A 22,222-nucleotide genomic window follows, 5' to 3' on the forward strand; every position below is an offset into this window, starting at 1 on the left:
AAACCTACCCTGTTTCAGGATGGTGAAGTTATGCTTACTGCTGGTACGACCATTTGAACATCTTGATATAAATGAGTGTTTAGTCACATGCACAGAGAAGAATCAGGAACACAGTATTACATGGATCACAATTATCCCACACAGGTCCTGCCTAATACAAATTACTGTCTTGGAAAATAAAAGCAGCAGCAGGGGAAGGGAAGACGGACAATTTACCAGAAACAAAAAAAAAGAGGCCTGGGATAGGGGAGGATTCCAATTTAGCTAAAAGAGAGATATTTTATTTCTTAATTATTTTTTAACATTCCATGTTTATTCAAAAGACATTATTCTGCAGGCATGTATCTTACAGGTCTTAAGACTGATAAAACACTAGGAATAATGTGATAATCTCAGCAAATGAAGACATGGCTAAAATCATACCAGAGTTATTTTTTTTTCTTTTAGTAAAACCTTGGACATTTCAATCCTATTTTTAATGGTGGCCAAAGCCATTCATATCTAGAGCATTTGCAATAGTCCATTAAAGGAACAAAACTTGACAAGATGCAAACAGCAGGCTACACTTCATTTCTGCAACTGATTGCAAAAGCTGCTGGAGAAGTATCTGTACACTTCAAAAATGTTACATCAGTGACGAATGGGATTTTGTGCTTTAATACTTTGCTTGAAAAGTCTCTTTATCCAACATGAAGTCAGCAAATCTCTGCTGGAGCTCCTTTTCTCTTTCCTGCTGTCGCTGCACATCTTCCTTCAGACACTGAAAGGAAAACATAATTAAGCAACCAGTCAGTTTTTCCAATAGTCACACCCATGAAGATCTTTACCAAAGGTTATATATTTTAGTTCCTCCAGATGAGGGGGTTGGAACTGAGACAGAAGACTGCGAAAATTGTTTATTTTAGATATAAATGCAAAACAGAGCAGTTGATACAGAATATAAAGAACCACAGTTATCCTACTTCAAATATCAGGTATCTTATCCTGGTTTTGACAGCAGTGAATATCAAATGCTTCAAAAGGAAAGATTTCAAATTGGAAACTTGAGACAAGCAGGGCATTGTAGTTAACAGTTATCCCTGGATTCTTCTTCCATGAATTTGTTCAAAACCTTTCTTTGGGTAACCTTCCTAGTTAACCCTGCATCTTGCAACAAGGCCTTCCGTAGGCCTTGTTCCACTAACTACACAGTGCATGAAGGAGAACTGCTGCTTGTTCTAAAACTGCCAGCTGCTAGTTCATTCGATCTCCCTTCACTCTTGTAGAGACAGCAAAGGTATTCTGAGGATTAGCCCCGAGTAAAGTGCTATTTACTAAAAACAGGTGTTATTAGTAGCTATCAAGCTATTTAATACATTTTTACTGTTAACTTTCACTATATCAGTTAATCACTCCTGAGTTTGTAAACACATCTATCAGCATTTCTAAATCGTCTTCACAAAATCAGTGTTAAGAACTGATACATTTTATCTTTTTTATAGCAAGTGGTTGAGAAGATTTGAGGCTCAATGGAACCCTCTCTTCTGGAAGAAAAAAAAATTAAAAGAAACATTGTGCTCAGATGAGCACTTATTTCTTGGAAAGCAAACCTGGCACTGGCTCAAGCCTAGGACTGCGTCTTGGTTGAGGGTTGCCTTGTTAGCTGAATAAAGCAGAGAAGAATATCCTGGAGATCCTTAAACTAAGAACAGTGTCTCTGAGGCATTGTTTTCAGGTACCTCAGTGTACCCGTTTCTGCTAGTTCTGGGCTAAAGTTAAGGCTGCTTAAGAGAAAGAGATATCTTCCTCGAAGCCATGCCAACCAGTTAGAGGCCGGTAAGGCAAGTGGTGTTATTCAGGAGCAATGGTCCAGATCACACATGCACATGTTGTTTGCTAGCAACAGGACTGCAGGCAAAGGGCCTGAACTCTGTGCATGGCTCAAAACTATAATTACAGAACAACTGCTCAGCTTCTGAAACTGAGAGCCATGCTGAAAGGCAGTACTGATATCCAGCCACCTGCAAGTCTGACAACAACATTAGCTTCAGGAAGTAACACAATCAACATATGAAAAGAAAGGATAATCTCCTGTATATTCACTGGCATTTGGTCCACTGAGTTTTAAGGAAGTATGAGGCTTTACACCAAGTTTCAGATCTACCCTAAATTCTAACAGTAATTAAAATCAAACCAAGTCAAATTAAAATAAATATGGAACTTCTGCCCATATGCATTGCAGAAGATTAATAAAATAAACCACACAAGGAAATAAAAACAAAGTTAAAGAACACACTAGTAGATTAGTCCCAGCTTCTAATATATATAACACAGAATCTTTGATACTGAAGTGAATGGCAGAGGAGTCTGGTAATAGCCAAAATTATAATTTAAACAAACCATAAAAAACTTAATACAAACTCAGGCTGTGAACCTCAGACCCCACGCACCGGAAAAACATCTTTTCCACAAAATGTCTGTATTTGACTTAAGGTATTACATTTAGGAATCTCACCTCCAGTCTCCGTGGGATTGCAGCATCTTCGTGTTTCTTCAGTTCCTCAAAAGTACGTAGCTCCAGATGTGCCTGTTCGATTTGGTCCCACAAATCATTCAACTGTTTGATTAGGCCCATTGCTCGAGACTGATAACCACCAAGCAAGATCTTCAGCTTCTTCTCCATCTTGGCAGCCCTCTTTGCTTCAGTTGTCATGTGGCCTCTGTTTATCTGTCAGAAGGAACCCAATAACCGTTTTATTTATCCAGAATTCAAAAGTCAAGAGAAAAAAAAAAGTAGTAAAGATATATCTGTGGAACTGTATAGAGTTATCGAGTTATTTGATTTCTATTAACAAATCATACTGCACATTTTACAGCAACCTAGATTTCTGGATTAAAACCTTTACAATGTAAATACATTATTCCAGGGGTGAAGTCCACTAGCCAAAACATACGGTGATGACTCACTATATGAGTCCGGCTTTAGAGATAGGAATTACTATAGTTGCTGAGCTAAGTAAGCAGCCAAGTTGCATGATAGCTTGCTACACCACCTCCCACTTACACAGGAGATATGCTTTGCCTCAGTAAAACTTTACCTCAGGAAAACTAAATTGAGAGATTATGTTCTTCCTTGTTAAAACTACATTCTTGTTCTGCAAAAGCAGCCACATCTTGCAATTCTTCTGCCTACCGCAATAGGATTCATTTAAATCAGATTCTGTAAAATAAAAAAGCAATCGGGAACATTAAGGCAGCTCTGAATCTGTCTCTCTGTTGCAGAGAACCATAATGAAAACATTTAGACTGCTCTGACAAGTGAATAGCAATGTGGGGGCATGGTAGCACTGCACACAACAGCAGAAGGACTATTAGAATAGCAATTAAATCCTACCACCTATCTGCATGCACTTTCTCAGGACAGCCAGATCAGGAGACAAAGGACTAAGACTAAATCCTGATAGCTCACAGAGGTGGGACAGGATGGAGACACCAACTACTGCCTGCTTCTTGTATGGAAGACAAACCTGAAAAAAACATCTAAAACCAAAACAAACCATGGTCACCATCCTGAGAAGAACTCAGGTACCATGATGAGAACTCAAGAGGTGGTGTCGTCATAAAGCATCTCAGAAAGACCGCTTGGATTCAAATGTCTCGGTATCTGAATGCTGGACAGATTACTTGATTAAGTGTTAAAAGTCAGGTTGGATGGAGCTCTGAGCAACCTGATCTAGTGAAAAGTGTCCCTGCCCACGGCAGGGGGGTTGGACTAGAAGATCTTTAAAGATCCCTTCTGACCCACACCTTTCCATGTTTATGTGTCTTAGTGTTTGTAAGCATGCGAGTATGAGGCTGCAAATAAGTGAAACTGGTTTTGTCTTAAAGTAACCTCACCTATCTGTAAGATCTCCCATTCAGCTTTACTACATCGCTATAACGCTGGAACATTATTCCCTCCTGCGCCATACCAAAAACCTGGAGCTCCCCAGCGGCCTCTCTAGTAACACTGCTTTCGCACAGGCCTTTTCCCTCATGGATTTCACAGCAAGAAGGTAAGATTATCTTTAGCTAACAGACAAATACTGAGATAGCACAATGAATCAGCTGCCTAAGGTCAGTGGTAAAAGCCAGAAGCAAACCCCTACGATTTACAATCCAATAACGTACACATCAGATGTGACAAAGTGATGAGATTAAAATGTGGTACCAAAACCACAAAGCAATTGGCACATTAGACATGAAGCTCTCCTTCCTGTACCATTCTGGTAAGTGCTACCCGGTGTGCCCTGGATTTAGAAGTTGTAGTTTCCCCAAAGTTGTCCAGGTCAGTCCTCTAAAACCATAATCCAGACATAATCCATAAATGCACAAGTGATACAAATTACAAAATTCTGCCAACTGGGACACAACGCAAATAAACAAGCATATTCATGTTAACGTGCTATAAATGTTTCATATAACATTTATAAATAGCAAAGGTAACAGAAGGCTTTGCATATTTTTATACATGTATTCAGTGGAGTAAAATTAAATGGGCAACAAAAGCACGAAACAACCATCAGCATTTTTAAAGCCTGATAGATGGCATCAAAGAAATCTTTAACACTGAATCACAAACCAACAAATAACACAGGACTATACCACTGAGCAAAACTGTGGAGAGGGGTAGCATTTCACATCTCTAAATACGGACAGAAAGTTCCTTGTTGTTTTTTTTTATGCTACTTCCTTTAAAAAAAAAAATAAAATAATACCCTTTTTTTCAGAAAGCATTGTGTGAAAGATGCCAAATCGAACGAAAAAGGAATCAGGGCTCTCAGATTTTGGTTTGGTTTTGGTTTTTTTGTTTGTTTGTTTGTTTGTTTGTTTTGGGTTTTTTTTCCCACAGTTAAAGATATATTAGTCCAGGAGATGAAGAAAATGTGTAAGTTTCTCAAGTGTTAAAATATAAAAGCCTAACTCAGAACCACAGTGGCTAAATCGCCTGTCCTTGCCTCATTTCTTTAAAAATCAAAGCTTTGCTGGTGAACGTTCTTACATAAATTACCACTGATCAACCAAAAAGCAGAAGCTTTTCACTGCTTTGAACCCTACAATTACTTGAGATATCATCTTTTACCAATGAAACTACACTCCATTGGGAAGGAACAACTTTCTGATCTGTCCTTCACAGTGGTAACTACAGCCAGCCAGACAACCCCTGCCACTAGGACTAGTGCAGCCATCTGAGCCTTAGGCACCAACCTATTGCAAAGTGCATTTCATCAACCTTTCAACCGTCCAGCTTTTTAAAGTACACTCTATTACACAGCTGCATGTCTCTGTAAAACGCCCTACTCCTTAACAACTTATTCACTCATTTAAAACAGTTTTAGTAGGTGGTGCAGAGATAAACAAAGTAAATGGTCAAGGGAGAAAACTGTTAATGGGGGAGTGAAAGAGAAATCTGACTTTCTGAGCTGTCTAGTTTGCTCCCGGGGAGAGATGCAGACTGCTGTGCTTTTCAGATTCTGTTTGCAATGTAGACTTAAGCTATGCCCAAGGTGCTTTAAGCATACAGAAAGGCGCCTCTTTTTCAATATTTATATAAATCTAGAGAAAATTAAATAAATAGATTAGAGATTTGTGAGGATACTCTCTGATGGAAAAGTATGAAAGCTTTAAATGTCTTCACTGGTAAATAATATGCTATTACTGCAACAACAAATACAGCTGTGCGGTAAATGAACTATTTTCCAATTACTGTTTCTTGGATGAAAAACGTGTGTTGAGAGCCACTGACATTTAGAGATCGTGGAATAGATGGATGCACAGGCAAACAGAATTTTGTTTCCAACAGAGGTCTAATGTAACAAAGATCAGTTGTCCTGTCTTGTCTCACAGCATTACAGACAACGCAGAGTATGCTTGGTGTGAAATGAAACTTCAATCAGAATTTCACCTTTGTAGAACAGGTTAAAAAAGACCATTTAGAAAAGTTCCACTATTCTGTCGTCCCGAGTGAAGATCTGCCAACAACCTAATTTTTTAATAAAATGTTAAACACAGAGTATCTGAGAACATGAAATACAGTTATAGGCGCTATCTCCACCACACAGAGCATAGACTGGATCAGGGCACTGAGGTCAGAAGTCCTGAACTATCTGCATGCTCTAAGTATCACCAGAAGCAGTGGCAGTACTGGGTTGGTCTCGCACTTTTACACACTTCAGTTGGGATCCACTTTGCTTGGCTTTAGACATCAACAGGAGAGAAACTGGCAACTCTAGGGCATGGTTCATCTGATCCAGGACCTCAGAACGGGACTAAGCACATCACTGAAGTGCTCTCCATTGACTAAGATGGGAGCACAGACTGCTTGCTCAGACATAGTTACCTAAGGTCAGGTGGATCAATCCCACCCTAAGTGTGCACTGTTTAAATGTATGAGATACAATAAAGCATTTCTTTTTCTCCAAGGAAAAACAAAGCCAGTTCAAATCTAATGCTTATTATAGTCTCAGACCCTGGTCATTTAAGCACTCTTGAAATTTTCAGACAATAAGAACAGGATTTAATATTTCCAAGTTGTTCTGGATATAGATTCTTACTTTTAACTACTAGAGCTCCTTAGGTTGTATACTGCTATTCAGCCCTTGCTTTTCTACTCAGTTGCTTGTCTGTCTTGGATTATCATAGGCCTCACTGCTGTGAAAAGAAAAATAAGAAAAGAGAAAAAAAAAAAAAGGAAGGGAAAAAAAAAAAAGAAAAAAGCCTCCCAAGTATCTAAACCCAGAAATAACAGACCTTTCTTCCTTCTCTGCTTATAGAGAGAAATGTGAACACTCACCACCTTTCCTCCTCCCTCCCAGCTACATGATTTTAGGACCTACTATGAAAAGGTCAAAAGGAGGTCTCAGCTTTTGTAACAAATACTATTTATTAAAAATTGCTGACTCCTGCATTAATGCCAACAACTGCATATAATTTTAGTTCAAGCTTCGTAAAATTTAAAGGCTCAGATACCAAGCTAAAAATTCCAAGATGTTATGAAGAGGTGTGTTTAAACAGTAGTCTACATTATTTGCTTAAAGCTAAGAAATAGATTTCAGTAAAATCTGACAACCATTTCCCCCCTGAACCTAGCAGAAAAACGTAAAGATATTTGAAAGATTTCTACACTTAGTTATTTATTTTGTTCTGCTCCTTGGCCGGCTTTGGTTCCGCTGACTTTTGTACCAGCTACAGCAAAACAAGAACAGCATGTACAGACATGGGGTAAAATGATACATGACGTTAGGGCAAGTGTCAGAGCTTCATCCCATCCCAAATCTCTTATGTAAAAGCCTTCCCTCATGCCTAGTACGCTTGTGTTCAGTTTTCAATACCGCACTAGAGATCAAAAGAAGAGAAACCAAAACAGAGCAACCGACGTAATCAGAGGTTTACAAAACATCATGTAGAACAGGGAGACTGACTGAAAATACAGAGGGTTTTTTTGTTTGTTTTTCCTCCATCTAACAAAAACAGAGAAAATGAAGAAAGACAAAACAACATGTTTTAAACATCCCAAAGATCGTTGTGAAAAATTAGTCTGTTCTTATGTCCACTAAGAAAGGAAGAGGGATTTAAATTTGGCAAGGAAATTTTAGATAGGAGGTTAGTTGTACAGTTTAACTAAGGACAACAAAGAACAGGGAAAGACTGCTTATGAGAACAAACATCCACTGGGAAAGATTTAAGAAACACTGACCCTGAGGAAGGAAGGGCTCAAGTGCCTTCAGAACTGCATTTTCACAATTCCTCATGTCACTAAGTCTACTGAGGACACCCCTCCTCAGTTCAAAGGGCTGTTTTTCCCTGTACTGACTGTTTTGTTTTCCTTCCATTAAATGTGGAGCTTCTGGTAATCCCTGAACAGCATTAAGCTCTCTTGTCTTCTAATTGATCTTCTTAATCATTCCTGATGGATAAAAGACATGGAAGAAAAACTGCTGCATGTTCTTACCAAAGCCATAGTCAAAAGTAAACCAACTCGTTCCATGACCTTGGAGAATCAACATATCATCATTAGGCTGCTTAGCTTGTGCAGAGAAATCCTCTGCCAGCTTCAGCTACGCCGGCTGAGTAGGTTACTCTTGGAACCTATATAGGACTACTCCAAACATTACTATAACTTCCTTCCTCACCTCAGACCCGCAAGCAGCCCTCCCATACTCAATTCTGCTGGCAGGAGCTGGATTAACTTAATTTATATAGCAGGGTTTCTAAACTTGTCTTGTATTGGCTCAGTCAGTCAGCATAGCTGGAATGAGACAATGCACATTAAGACAACAGCCTTCTGCTTAACGCCAGCTTACGCCGAACAGGCTTCACCAGCATTTCATATCACCCCAGGGACAACAATGATCATAACACTAGTGCAGCAGCCTCATCCTCTGTGCATGTTTAGATGATCTGCCTTTACAAGCTTGATGGTGCACTCTACAACAGCACATTTTTAAACAAAAATTCATTAACTGATCTACTTAAAATTGCTCTTGGACAGAATTCTCCATTTTTTGGCTTGAAACACCATTTCATCTGTCTACGGTTTAACCAGGCAAAACTCTCTGTAGAGTCTGCCTCTTACCTCTGAGTTAGTAAAAGGTAACAGTCAACCCTGCTGGAAACTGAGGCTTGGGGTTACTATCAAAAAATTGCATTTCCATTGTAGAACAATATGGGCTCAATCTATCAAACTGACATCAACACTAGCTTTAGCTCAGGTAATCAACTGAAACCACTCCATGGCTTGACAAAATTTCAGCCCTCTGCTCTAACACTGAAGATGATGTTTACTTAACGTACGAGGGAGTACGAGGATCACTAAGAAAAGGTTCTGACCAGTATCAAAGAAGTCAAAAAGGGACAGAATGTGTAACTTTCAAGAGACGGCAAAGTAAGATTTAATTCTAATTGACTAGGATAACACAAAGTTTTTCATGGTAAGATTCAGTCATAGGTGATCCTCAAATTAAGGCACTGCTGGTATGCAACTTCACCACTGAAACTAGACCAAATGTTCAAAGCTTGCATGGGAATATAAAGAGACCTTTCCCAATTTAACAGGGAAGCCTCAACATAAACTCCTATATTGTACTTTGTTATACAGATCATATATCATTACAGAATCAAAGAGTGGTTAAGGTTGGAAGGGACCTCTGGAGATCATCTAGTCCAACTCCTTGCTCAAGTGACTTACTGACACTTGCAGAAGGCTATTCTCTCTATTCATAGACAAAATTAATAACCCAAGAGCAATCTCCATGTGAACTATGTTTCAGAAATTATGACGACTTGCCTTCAAACATCATAACACGAGTTGGTAGGACTGCTGAGTAAAGAGACAGTACAGGGTACATCAAGAGCAAGTGTTCCCACAGAATTTCATAGCATCCAACTATCTAGATCTAGAATAATCCAGAAAGTTACTGGATAAGTTCGCAATCACTGCTGATCTACAACAATGACATTAAAGCCCACTTTGAATATTTTTATTTGGGAATTGCTTCTAAGACTAGCAGTATTATCACTGATACTCGTATTTCACAATCACAGCAGAAACATGTCTAGAAGAGCACAGTTTAAGAAGAAAAACAAATAATTTATTTTTACTAAGCTTTTCTGAAAATTCTCTACCTCTCCCTGGAAAAAAAAATTACAGTAAGATCACAGACAGCAACAACTACCTCAGGCTAACAGCTTTGATTAACTGTAAGCAAACATGGGTTACTGCTGTGTCTGATGAGATAATATGGCAGTGAGCACAGCATAATTATCTTCAAAAACTATCACTGCAAACCCAGAGTTCTTGGACTGGTCTCTTCCAGAGAAGAGGCTAACAATCTTGTGGAAACTCATGCAATAAACAAGTTGGCAAACAGCCTGGTTCCCTCTCAATACATAGCAGAAGCCCCATGATGACCTTGCAGCAGTCACTAGTACGCTATTCCAGCAGCTACTATTGCACAAGTATAAATGAAGCAAGTTACTTTGTGAGCAGCAACTCACACTGGCCTAACATTCACCGGTTCTGACACTGCTTCACATTAGGACAGGCTTTAAGGAGCAACAGGTCTGCAGATGAGGTGGCTTCCAGGAAAAGACTGTATCAATTTATACTTTTCTCTATCCCGACACAATTTTCAGCAGTGATAGCATGCAAAGGCTTTTGCAATGAAGAGCTTTGTCAGTGCTGAACTTTATTTCTAAGCACGTAAGTTCCCATTATGAACTACATTTCCAAATGTGAAACCTGATTTCACCAACCACCACAGAGGAAATCAGTGGTTTTAGACATGGAGGGAAAAAACCTCCCACCATACTATGAGCAACTGGCCAAACAAAAAGTAACTGCTATGCAGTCTAAGCTTATTTTTAAAAAACTTTTTCACTGCTCATTTCCAATGTTTTAGCACACCCTGGACTGAGGACATGAAGAAAAGACCTTTTTCTATACAGAAAGAGTTATCCAGCCCCTCAAAAATTATTACCTTAGAAGAAAGACTAGCACAACAGTCCGATTTGAAGACAATTTCAGACTCATAGGTAAGATCACAGAAATAAGAACAAGAACCCTCTTACTGGCGTTCTTCTGCTTCCTTCCAAAGAATCACAGAATCAATCAGGTTGGAAGAGACCTCTGGGATCATCGAGTCCAACCATTGCCCTGACACCACCATGTCAACTAGACCATGGCACTAAGTGCCATGTCCAGTCTTTTCTTAAACACATCCAGAGATGGTGACTCCACCACCTCCCTGCGCAGCCCATTCCAATGTCTAATAACCAAAGGTCCCAAAGTAAGCCAATAGTAAAAGAACTGGTATAAAATCAACTTTATTGTTGACCAGGCATTTTCCTCTGAAAATAACTGTTTAACAGCAAAAGTATAGTTCTGTTTCCCAAAGTTGTTCAATCGGCAGTTACATTTGAATAAAACTAGATCTGCTTTCTTCCTTCCTGCTCATGGTGATGAAGATTTTGGGGCAGTAGCTGCTAACTGCAAATGTAGTTCATGGGGAAAACCAAGGACGTAAGTCAATATACCTAAAGGACAGTGAACAATGTTTCTCCCCCACCCCCCACCCCCCGACTTCTAACACACAGAGATGCAAAGGTCCAGCTCAACTCAACAAGCTGTAAATGGAAAAGGCAACTACTTTCCAGGTAGTATAAGTATACTTAAAGATTTAGCAGTTTTAGATAGTGATTTTCAGTCACAGGTCTACACGTGCTTTGCAAACAAAACTACAGAGCCCCATAAGGCAGACATTACTGCTTTTCCAGTGACAGAGGAACCAAGGGAGACATTAAGACCTAGTTTTGTTTCACTGATCTGAGGTGCTCTAGGTGCCTCTGTAATAAAAAGAGAAAAACAGGAAACTGGAGAGGGAAATTCAACCCTTAAATGGGCCAAGCTGCTCTCAGGAGGTGCCTCATCTCTACCAAAAACAAAGGGAGCCTAAGGCAATTGCAGCTTTATTTTGGTTAGGAGGCTAAAATAAGGTGTGAACTCATGGGACTTGCTCAAAAACAGGCAATGAATACTCACCTGTGATAGACATAAATTATCCTCTGCAATACAAAAACTTATTTATTGCTTTCCTCATTATAGGTTATGGGTTACCTGCATTGTGGATCTCACATTCTGCAAGCAAAGACGTGATGACTTATAGCTAAGCCAATCTAATACCTGGCTACTGAGGAAAGGGGTCTGCTGCTTAATCTAAAAATAATTAATTTCCTGCCAATTCAACTAATTGATCCAGATTACCACAGAGTTACAAGAGCACTGGTACAAGGTCAGAGGTAACGGCAGGCAGTAGCTGGAGAAAAATAAGTGGCACTGATCCTTTTTGGCACAAGCTAAGATATTAAAGCATCCTAGCTATAGCACAAACTGCATGGTAACTGCTCTGGTAAACAGCAAAAGCGTTTTCACACACAGGTAAACAAAACTCCTAAGGGATCTGCCATATATCTGCGTCACCCAGGAGAAGTATATACCTCCCAAAATTGCTACATTAAATACATGTACTCTGATGATCAATTTGCACATCAAGCAGAGATCAGACACTGCAACAGTGGTCTTGCATAAACACTCAGCTCTACCAGGTTCTGAGCAGCATGACAGTGAAGACCACTGGTAACCCTCAGATGTGATCCTCTGGTGCCAACTACATTCCCAACAGACCTTATCAAAAAAAGCGTATTCCACAAAGGCAACAGAGTAGTACAAATGAATATATGTGAAGCATATAAAAATGCAGATAAAAGCAGACTACTCAGGATTTCACCATATTTTAATTTTATGAGTAATTTCTCTATTCCTAGCCTTATAAATTCTCTTATTTTCTCCAGGTGTTTTCTCAGTAACAGCACACCTGAAAATCCAAAAGAAACTACAAGCTTTAGAAGCATGTGAACCAGAGAGAAATTAAAACACAAACTAGTAAGTGATACACCTTGCAGCAGAGTGTACCATGTAAACCCATAAAACTCCAGCTAAGCAACTGGTTTTCAACGTAAATTAATTCAGAGGATTTGGGCTGAAACCAAAAGCAAAAATGGACACTTTGGTCTGCTAAATTACCATCTTGGTGTATCTTGGATATTGCAAAGAATAAATAACTTACTATGATTTGCTTATACAGTGTAACTAAAGCTTCTCCCCCTGTGGACTTTTAACAGTGTTTATAATTCAGCAATCAACTGAAATGATAACGTTAACTACCACAGTTTTAATAAAAATATTTGTATGCTGCAAGCCAACATTATGAACCACCTTCAAAGGAAAAGTAATGCTGGCAGGAAGCTTCTATGTTATGAACTACGAAGAGAAGCAAACTAGCTTGTTAAATAGATGCCTCTACTATTTCATCTGATAAGGTTCCTAATTTAACATACACCTTAGGTAAGAATGCTTTTCTTTATAAATACATTGCTTGGAAGAGACGGGAGTACAACGTACTGAAGAGAACTGAAGCAGTTACTAAATGCAACTGTGAGCAACAGAAAACTCCCATTCCTGAAACGGCTAGCTCTACAGTATAGCCTAGCCTTGAACAAACATGCTAGACTTCTAGGAGCTACTGGGAAGATCAGAAAATTCCACCAGGATTCAAGCAAATCTAAGCTGTACCACAGACACATTAGTAGAGTCACAGGGATTCACTTGCATGGACCTGAAACTCCCCATCTGTAATGCAAAAAAGTTCATATACTAACCTTGTAACGCTGTTAAACCACAGTAAGTAACACACTCAAAGAGTCCAAAACCCTCAAAATAAAGAAGTGAAAAGTACTACTAATACATAGCAGTACATTCCAATACTAAAACTATTGCTAAGTTGTGCATTACACTAATGATGACTGGACAGGATAGCTAGCCAAACAGAAGCTCTCCACAACCGCTCCACTTTGCCTCCTCAAGTCCATCAATAACAGCACAAATCTGTTTGTGATATCACCATCAATTTCAGAAAGATTAATGTCATGTCAACATATACAAGGCTGCCACCACTAAATCACTCAGGCAGTGAAAACAGGCCAATTAGAGAGAGACGACTGTTTGTCCACACCATCAATCCACCCAGTAATCTCCGAGCAACGAAGACAGCACTAGAAAGAGCTGGCTTTTTTGCACAAGATCTGCAGGGTGTTAGCAGTCCCATATGGAAGTATTAGACAGTGACTACCCGATGTGCAGCTGTCTCCAGCAAACATCACTAAACTCTCATGGTTTTTTCCCTAATGATCTTAGTGCAATCCAAAGGGAAAGAAGCAGCCCCAAAAGCTGACCAACATCAGTTTCTGTTGCTGGCAAGCTCTATTTTACAGTTTCTACTCTTCTCTCAAAAGGAAGTTAAAGACTACAAGCAAGTATCTTGGGGTATTGAAAGCTGAGCTAATATTCCTGCTTTTCATTAAGGTTGTCTGATATTTCCCATTAAAATATCTATTTCAACTGATATTGCTTTCAGACAATTTTCATTGGAAAAACATTAAAATGAAGGTGGGTTTTGCCATTGCTGAGAATGGGTTAGGGAAAAAAAAAAAGTGCTTTTTTTCATTGTATATTCGTTTGTTCATTAAACTGCTACGCTTTTTATTTACTATTTAAAAAATTATTCAGCTGGTGACCTATTCTTAGGAAACTGTGTATCTTGCTTTTAAGAAGGGCCTTTTAAATAGGTCAGGCAACAGAGCTGCAGTAAACTGCATTTTGCACACACTTGTGAGAGATTTTCAGCTCAAACTTAACTTGCAAAGAGTCCACCTGCACTCAACAAACAGTGAAAGGCAGCGCAGTACTTTCACTGCACCTGCAGCTGTGGGGCACAGCAAGCTCCGCTGACCCTGGGCGCCTGACTGAATTGGGGTGTGTGGTGTTTTGAACACGTACACAAGCTTGCTCTCTCACTTTAAGTGCACCAAGCAATTAGTCTTGCCTAGCAACACTCCACGCTCCCAGTTAATCTGCAGAGATGTACAGAATCACAGAATCAACCAGGTTGGAAGAGACCTCTGGGATCATCGAGTCCAACCACTGCCCTGACACCACCCTGTCAACTAGACCATGGCACTAAGTGCCATGTCCAGTCTTTTCTTAAACACATCCAGAGATGGTGACTCCACCACCTCCCTGGGCAGCTACGTTAGCAGGACATGGAGTCTCATGATCACAGCAACTGATTGTAGACACAGCTAGGTGGATTTTGTTAACTGTCTTCCATTGAGTCCCAAGCAAAATTGGCAGCAAGTGAAACTCATTTTTTTCTTTCTTGGCATGACCTCTGATTTGTATTTTGCTTCCTGGGTAACTGTCTTGTGACTACAGAGCAATGAGCACTTACAGAATGAACAAATACAACAGGAGTTTGGTGAATGGATGACTTGACCTTACTTTCTTTGCTTCAGTATCCTTAATAACCATACCACCACCAACTACTCCATCAAATTTTGGGAGGAGATGAAGAGAAATCAATAGCAGAAGAAAACCCCCACAAAAGTAACCAATTTAGACTTCAGAAATCGTGTGCAGTGTAAAGGCATAGGGCCACACACAGAACAATAAAGAGAAAACAAAATATTCAGTAGTTACTCATTAAGCAAGTACCATCCACCCTGTGCAGTAAATGAGTCTGTGGAAAAACTACGCTATAATCAGGAAATTAAAGACTGTCTCATAATGCATATGCATAGGCAAATTAAGGCTGCCAGAGTAAGGCTGTTTGTGCAGTCCCTAACGACTGTTTGACGTTGCAACTTTAATAATGCACTTCTAATGTAGTTTTGGGCGTAAGATATTTAAATTTCAAAAGCATTTGTCCACAAATTAGGTACAGCCCTCAGATCGCTGGCGTGATGCCAGCGCAGCCCCTGCCGCCATACAAGCTGGCTGCTGCTGTGCTCAGATACTGGTTTTGTCAAAATATACAGCAGAGCAGAGCGTGCGAGCGCGCAGGCAGCGTTGGGCAGGGCAATGGTGCTCTCTGCTGGGTAAGGAGCCGCACGACAAGCGCTCTGGCATTAATGCTAAACCACTCGGCTACTGGGCTACGTGCAGGTGAACTGCTCCTGGCCCAAGTTGGTTGACTAACAACCATGGAATCTATACCTGGACAACGTTCTTGACTGACAGACTTTACAAAATACACATTCATGCTGTATTTCATGTGTATGAATCAAGTGACAATTCAGCCTTTCTGGCCTCTCCCTCATGTTATTTCTGTGGCAGTAGCTGTTTGAGGAGGTTTACTTCTAGCAACAGTAGCTATGTTGATGTCAAATAAAGAAGAATTTTTTTTTTTAAGGTTTCCTTTTACCATGGAAAAAAATAATCTGATGCCTGCATAATTTAGAGAGACTTTTAGGCTAAAATGGTATTCTGAAAAACAGTTAATGACTTACTGCAAGTCTGAACAAACACATGTTCTGTGGGAAGAAACCATTTAAAGACTTTGCATTTTGAATAAACCAATGCAGGCATGTTGACACTGGAGAATGCCGTACTCTACAACTCCTCAGAAAAAGAGGTAGTTTCAATTCTTGGTCCCTTATAGTACCAGTGCCCTGCCATAATACTCAAACTGCACGCAGACACATTGGTGAGACGCTGCTATCTGAACTCTGCCATTCTGTACCTGCAGAAAATATTAGTTACACAAACACACAACAGCAAACTGGAGATCTGAGTTTAAAAAGCACACGTAAGGAAGCCTACTATTTCCTGAGAAAGCGGAACGGGATCACAAACATCCATTGGTCTCTTTTTTGAAGGGAATTGCTGGAATTGGCAAAGGATACCAGTCTGGCAAGAATTCAGGACTATCTGGACCTTCACGTATGGAATAGTCAACCAGAAACCAAATCTTAAGTTGGTAAGAGAACTTGAGAGGAGTTTTGGGACAGAGATGTTTTTTAAGCATCTTTCTCTGAAGTATCTCATACTGGCCACTATCAGGCACAAAATGCTAAACTAGAATGATCAAAAAAATCCACACAGAGTTGGGAGAGAGCAGAACCTGACCTACAAGAATAAAGTGGGTGAGATGAAGAGTCTTACAGCTAATAATGCAAAGAGAAACTGTGTGTGGGAATACTCTAGGGATATTTTAAGAAAAGGAGGAGGAGAAGAGAAGGCTATTTAAACACCTCAAGAACACCTATGCACTCCCGAGGAGAATTCCTCAACAACCTCTTCAAAGGAATCCCACCAAAAGACCTGAATGATTTATCAAATAACCTGTATCTTACACAGAAAAAAGAAACAAAACACACAGGGAGAAACTTAAAAAAAAAAAAAAAAAAAGCAGCTGCAAAAAGTGGAAAAAAGCAACACTGACCTCAAGCCTCTTTTCAAGTGACTCTATCCTGTCTTTTTTGCTGGCCAAGTTAGCTCTTGTGTAGCGGTTCTGTCCAGGCAGGTATAACACTTGGCTGTAACATTCTTCCCACACCTGGTTATAAGCTTCACTTGAGAGCTCTCCATGCCCCATTCCTTGCTTTACCACTTCCATCTCTTGTGCCAGTAGATCCTGTGCCTGTTGGAAATGAGAAATAAATTGCAGTTACAATATACAGGATACCAGAAAATGCCTTGTTTTCAAACCTTCAGTGTGCAATTCACAGGGGCAGTTTTTCTTTTCATACTAAAAGCTCACCATCAGGTTAAGCTAACTATGAAATCTAACACAGACGCTGTGCATTATAAATGAAACCTAGGCTAGAAGGCTACTCACAGCACAACTATCCCTCATTTTATACAATTTGGCCAAACCTGACATCACTCTGCTGTAGCTAATGAAAGCTGTGGCACAGCTAGATACTTCATCTTGCTGCAGAAGAGATAAAAGCAAGGACCTTGAGGGGAGGGAGAACTGTACAGACAGAAGCAGCTGTTCCATGAAACAAAACACACTTTTCATTTCCTTTAGCTTGCCCTTCTCCACACAACCTGGAAAGTCAACTCTAAATATTAACGGGTGAGCTGTGTAAGCTCCATTGCACGAAATACTACTTGGACTTTAACTAACACACATTCTGTTGCTAGAAAACTACTAGTGAGATATAAGCATTCCCCTGTTTCCTGTTTAGTTTACAAAGTAACTCACAGTGAACTGAAAACTCATGTTGTTCTCACAAATCTTAACATTTCTGACAAAGAGCCTGGCCCACAAGACTACATAGGTACCCAGGTCCTTCCAATTTTATTTGTAAATAAAAAACTAAAATATCTTTGCTGATATGGACTTCAATGGTTGTAAGTGCATGTCTTCCCTTTCAAGAGGATTTATATGTGCACCACAAATTTCCATATCAGCAGTAGATATGTCACTACAAGCAGATTTATAACAGCGTATTGCCCAGGAAGTAATTCAGGTATCACCAGATTAGGTGATTCCAGGGACAACGGAGAAAGGAAAATTAATTACTTGTCCTCCATAATCAAGACAGATAAAATAGTACTCTAACCACACCTAGCAAAGCTAAATCTTATAAAGGTTCACCTTCAATTAGCCTCTATTTGAACACTGTGAGGAAATACTTAAGGCTATTTAGTTGTGGCACTGAAACAGCTCCACAGCTTTAAGCTGTGCTTAGCACCACTGCTAATCCTTCCCAAATGAGCACTAAACATCAGGAAAAGAAAGGAGCATTTTATGAAAGGATTTTAGTAGGAAGATGTTCTAAAGCAAATGAAAAAAAGTAAAATAAACAAGCCCCAGATGAGAGCGCAGAGACAGGACAACTTCCTGGTTTGAATGTGATTTTAGACAAAGAGAAAATATTATGTTGAATGTTAGAGAGCAAGCAGGAGCAAGGATGCAAAAAACTTCTGCCCATCAGTTAGCAGACAAAATTTCCAGGGACTCTAAAGAAAGTTTCCAGACAAAAACTACTGGACTGTGTAATAGTCTCTAAGGGAAGTGATAGAAAACCCAATTCTCGTTGCACTTCAAAACAACCAGAGAAAGCACTCAGAGAGTGTTCCTAAGGGAACAATCTGACACTGGCAGGGCAGTAAAATTCATGATCTAACTGTATTTTCCATCTTTAACTTCTCCTGCTCAGAAATCTTCAAGTATAATTTTTCATTTAACAGCAAGTTGGAAGTACATACTGTTCAGTATTTCTCATTTTAGGCTCTTGATTCATTGGTCAGATATGGTCAAGGAGACGGATTTAAAATCTGCTTGTGTATCTTCAGAGTCACTTTAAAGTAATATTGGATTTGGGTGTAGAGATACCACAGCTATTGTCAGAACACAAGTCTCGGATATCAGGAGTCTGCATAAAATAGATGACTTGGTAGCAGGTGATTTTGTCCTTTTCACTCATTTTTATTCCTGTAAGCATTTGGTCAAAGATTACTGGCACAACTTCACAGGTGAAACTCTTTGAAACAGCTAACCACAGCACTGTGTGTCTGAACTGTCACTTGGCAGCAAAAGGCAACATCTGTAGCTGCTTAAATAAACGAACAACCCGAACCAGAACCCTTGATACAGGACTGCTATTGAACTTGGGATTACAATGCAAAACAGGACAGAGTGCCCAGACAGCCTACTCATTTCATCCAGCAACAACCCATTCTGCCTATCCAACACTTTTTAACCAGGTATGCTTTAAGATCAATTGCCATAGCCCAGCAGGCTCTGCATTAGCACAGCTCTGTTGGATCGAGCTTGACAAGCATATTTAAACAACTTGATTTGCTGCTCCAAGTTATAAGCTGGCTACCACTGTCATATTTAGTCTGTACTGCTATGAACAGGCAGCAGAAGGTGGATATCAACCTACTTAAAGTCTCAATGATTTAACATCAATTTCCAGAAACAGTAAAGTAAAATCTGTTACCTGTTGGGGTATCATAGCTCCTACCCTTACTTAAAAAGATAAGGAATCACAACACATTCAAAATTGTATCTAAAAGACAATGTCTCTGGACAAATACAGCATCCTCATCCTTCTGCTGAGTGCCTAGATTAACATTAGCTCACAAAAAAGAGAATGTGCACTTAAATTATCCTTACAGCTCTTCATACAACCCTCTGCAGATCTCCCAACTAAGTTCTGTGCAGGCTTGAATCCACCTTTTTTTTGCAAGATTACAGGACCATGACATAAGGAGACACTAGGTCACTGGTAATTAGGCCATACAATTCTCACCTTCTTGAGTTCCTCTTTGGAGAACTTCTCATAAGGACTTTGTTCCAGGTAAGCCATATGTTCTGCATTGTTGCTTCCAAATCCTGGGCCTTTCCCCTTCTTACCACTAGGCTGTTCTCCAAATGGGTGGTGTAAAAGATCAAAATGAAGCATAGTAATCATCTCTTTCTTTATTAGCTCTTCACTTTTCTGCAAGTCTGTTAGAGGTGGTTCCACATTTAAGGGTCTCAGTATTGTTTCATTAACCTGCCCAGGAATTAAAAAAAGTTCATAAACAACATATACACCAAATATCACATTAAATGCATACACCTCCACCCGAATATGAATTTTATATATCAGCTAAACCATGAAGAACAGATGCCAAAATCCCTTGAGGTGTGACACACATACAGCAACCCGAACACCAATTGTGCTTTCATTTGTGCCTATGAAATACCTCATGACAATTTTGCTGTGAAAGTTTCGTATAACGCTGAAATCAGCACACTCAAATAAAGATTTCATTCTTTCACGATCTACTTAGACTGTATTTCCTCCTATAATGGTTAAAATCATTATTTCTATTTTTTTCCTTAAAAGTGAATTTTGTTTCCACTTACTTCTGAGGGCCGTGGTAGATTCTTCTGAACAGCTTTGTGCATTCTCTTCAGTTCCTTTGCACGCTCTGCTTCTCGGAGAGCCTAGACAAACAAGCTAAGCGTTACTCCAGTTACTGTAACACAATCAGATCCTTCCCAGAAATGTATGTGATATAAAAACTAATTGATTATTGCAGCAAAGATTCCTTAAAGTATAAAGACTGTATGTGATGAAGACAGAGCCAAATACTCTCATGACATAATTTACTGCCTCTAAAGTAAACAGGAAGAGCACAGCAGGCTAACTCTAAGAGGAAAGACATCCTAAAAAAGTCATTTCCAGCCATCAAATTCTCCTTCAGCCTCAACCCCAGCAGACTTCATTCTTTACAAATCTCTCCACATCAAGTTTGACAACTGCTCTAGCTCTCCAAACACGAAAACTACCAGGAAAAGAAAGACTCTTAAACTTGCAGCCAGGAATCTATTTGTCCTCTTCAATGACATAAAGTAACTACCTCACTAAAACAATACTTGTGAAAGTATAAAAACATGAGATTTCTCCTTACATTCCACTTTTAGGCAATAAGTAACACGAAAAGGCAGTGCTGTCTAAAACTTCAACAATGACCAAGATCTTCCATGTTCTAATCCCAGCCATGTCACGCCTTCATTTGAAAGGCAGGATGATATTCTCTCGTATGATATTAAAACGCAAATTCTTTTCTCTATTCTACACACATGAATTATCTGTATTTATTCAGACTTTTTATTAGGGTGTGTATGCAAAAGACATGCATATATATGTATATAATGTGTTCCTCTCTAAATGAGACGTGCTAGGAATCAAATCCTGGGAAATGCTTATCATAGTAGAAGATACCAGAGCACAGGAATTTTTTGAACATTTTGTTCACCTGTCAAAGCATAGTCATTGGTAAAAACTCCTCTGAACTCAAAAAAACATTTATTTGAAGGTATATAAGAAAAAACAGACTTGCATCACAAAAATTAGGATAAGCAATAAATGGAAAAGAGACTGTTTTTATAAACAGAAAAATTTAAAGTGTCTCTAACTACTGGACAGTACAGCTACTTAACCACTAAAATTTAAGCTAGCACTTTACCCAGCCTTCCTTGATTCTGAAACAAAACAAACCAAACCAAGGACACATACACAACTTGGCTGTCTGGGTAATCCTGTGGTACAAGTCATACAAAAGGGACCAATTCACTGCATGGCAGATTTCTATCTGTGTGCTACCAGCGTGCCTGAATTTGTATATATCTGTCATATTTCACAAACAGTAACTTTTAACCTTGAGAGAATAACCTCAAACTGGGGGGGCAAGGGGGAAGAGCACAATTCTCACGTGCTTAAAATGAAGCGTGTACCTCTCTAGAAAAATGCTTTTAAATATATTTTTATCTTTTGGAGGACAAACGCAGGAGGTAGGACATACACACTCTTAAAGAGATTTCATCACAGAAAATGACACATGATACGTAACATTAACAAATGAAGAAAAGAATTCAGAGAGAAAACTGATTTAGGCTCCGTGTGTGTACACTCTGATGGCAGCATAGAAAACAGGCACGTTTTACTTCGTTATCCTTTAGAAGCTGTACCACTTCAACTAAACAGGTATGAAACTATGGGAACCATACAAGGAATGTATTTTATTTTAAACAAAAGGCACTATCCACATCACACACACCTACCTGCTTGCGGGCATCTATATCAGCAGTATCTTCTACAAAGGCTTCATCTACTTCATGTTCCTCAAGTTCTTTTTCTGCATTTTCAGGTAAAACAATCTCAAAGTCGTTCTTTGGAGCAGGAAGGGCCATGAGTCCAAGGCGCAGGTGTTCACGAGACTCTCTCTCCTGTTGAAATAACAGTAAAATATAATGCTTCTGGATTCATGCACCATATTCCATTCATCTACATTAACAGACAT

General features: G+C 39.4%; 1 protein-coding gene across 1 annotated transcript in view; it reads right to left on the minus strand.

The window, feature by feature from the left end:
* Positions 1-253: 253 nt before the first annotated feature.
* The window catches only part of CDC5L (cell division cycle 5 like), a 35,249-nt gene continuing 13,280 nt past the window's right edge, over positions 254-22,222 (minus strand). Inside the window, exons 11-16 of the mRNA XM_068397651.1 lie at positions 21,984-22,148; positions 20,283-20,363; positions 19,681-19,926; positions 16,854-17,051; positions 2,495-2,707; positions 254-760 (exon numbers count right to left, since the gene is read on the minus strand). Coding sequence (XP_068253752.1) covers positions 656-760; positions 2,495-2,707; positions 16,854-17,051; positions 19,681-19,926; positions 20,283-20,363; positions 21,984-22,148 — 1,008 coding nt within the window. The 3' untranslated portion in view covers positions 254-655. The remainder of the gene's footprint in view (positions 761-2,494; positions 2,708-16,853; positions 17,052-19,680; positions 19,927-20,282; positions 20,364-21,983; positions 22,149-22,222) is intronic.

This window comes from Nyctibius grandis, chromosome 1 (genome assembly GCF_013368605.1).
Source record: "Nyctibius grandis isolate bNycGra1 chromosome 1, bNycGra1.pri, whole genome shotgun sequence".
Taxonomy (NCBI): Eukaryota; Metazoa; Chordata; class Aves; order Nyctibiiformes; family Nyctibiidae; genus Nyctibius; species Nyctibius grandis.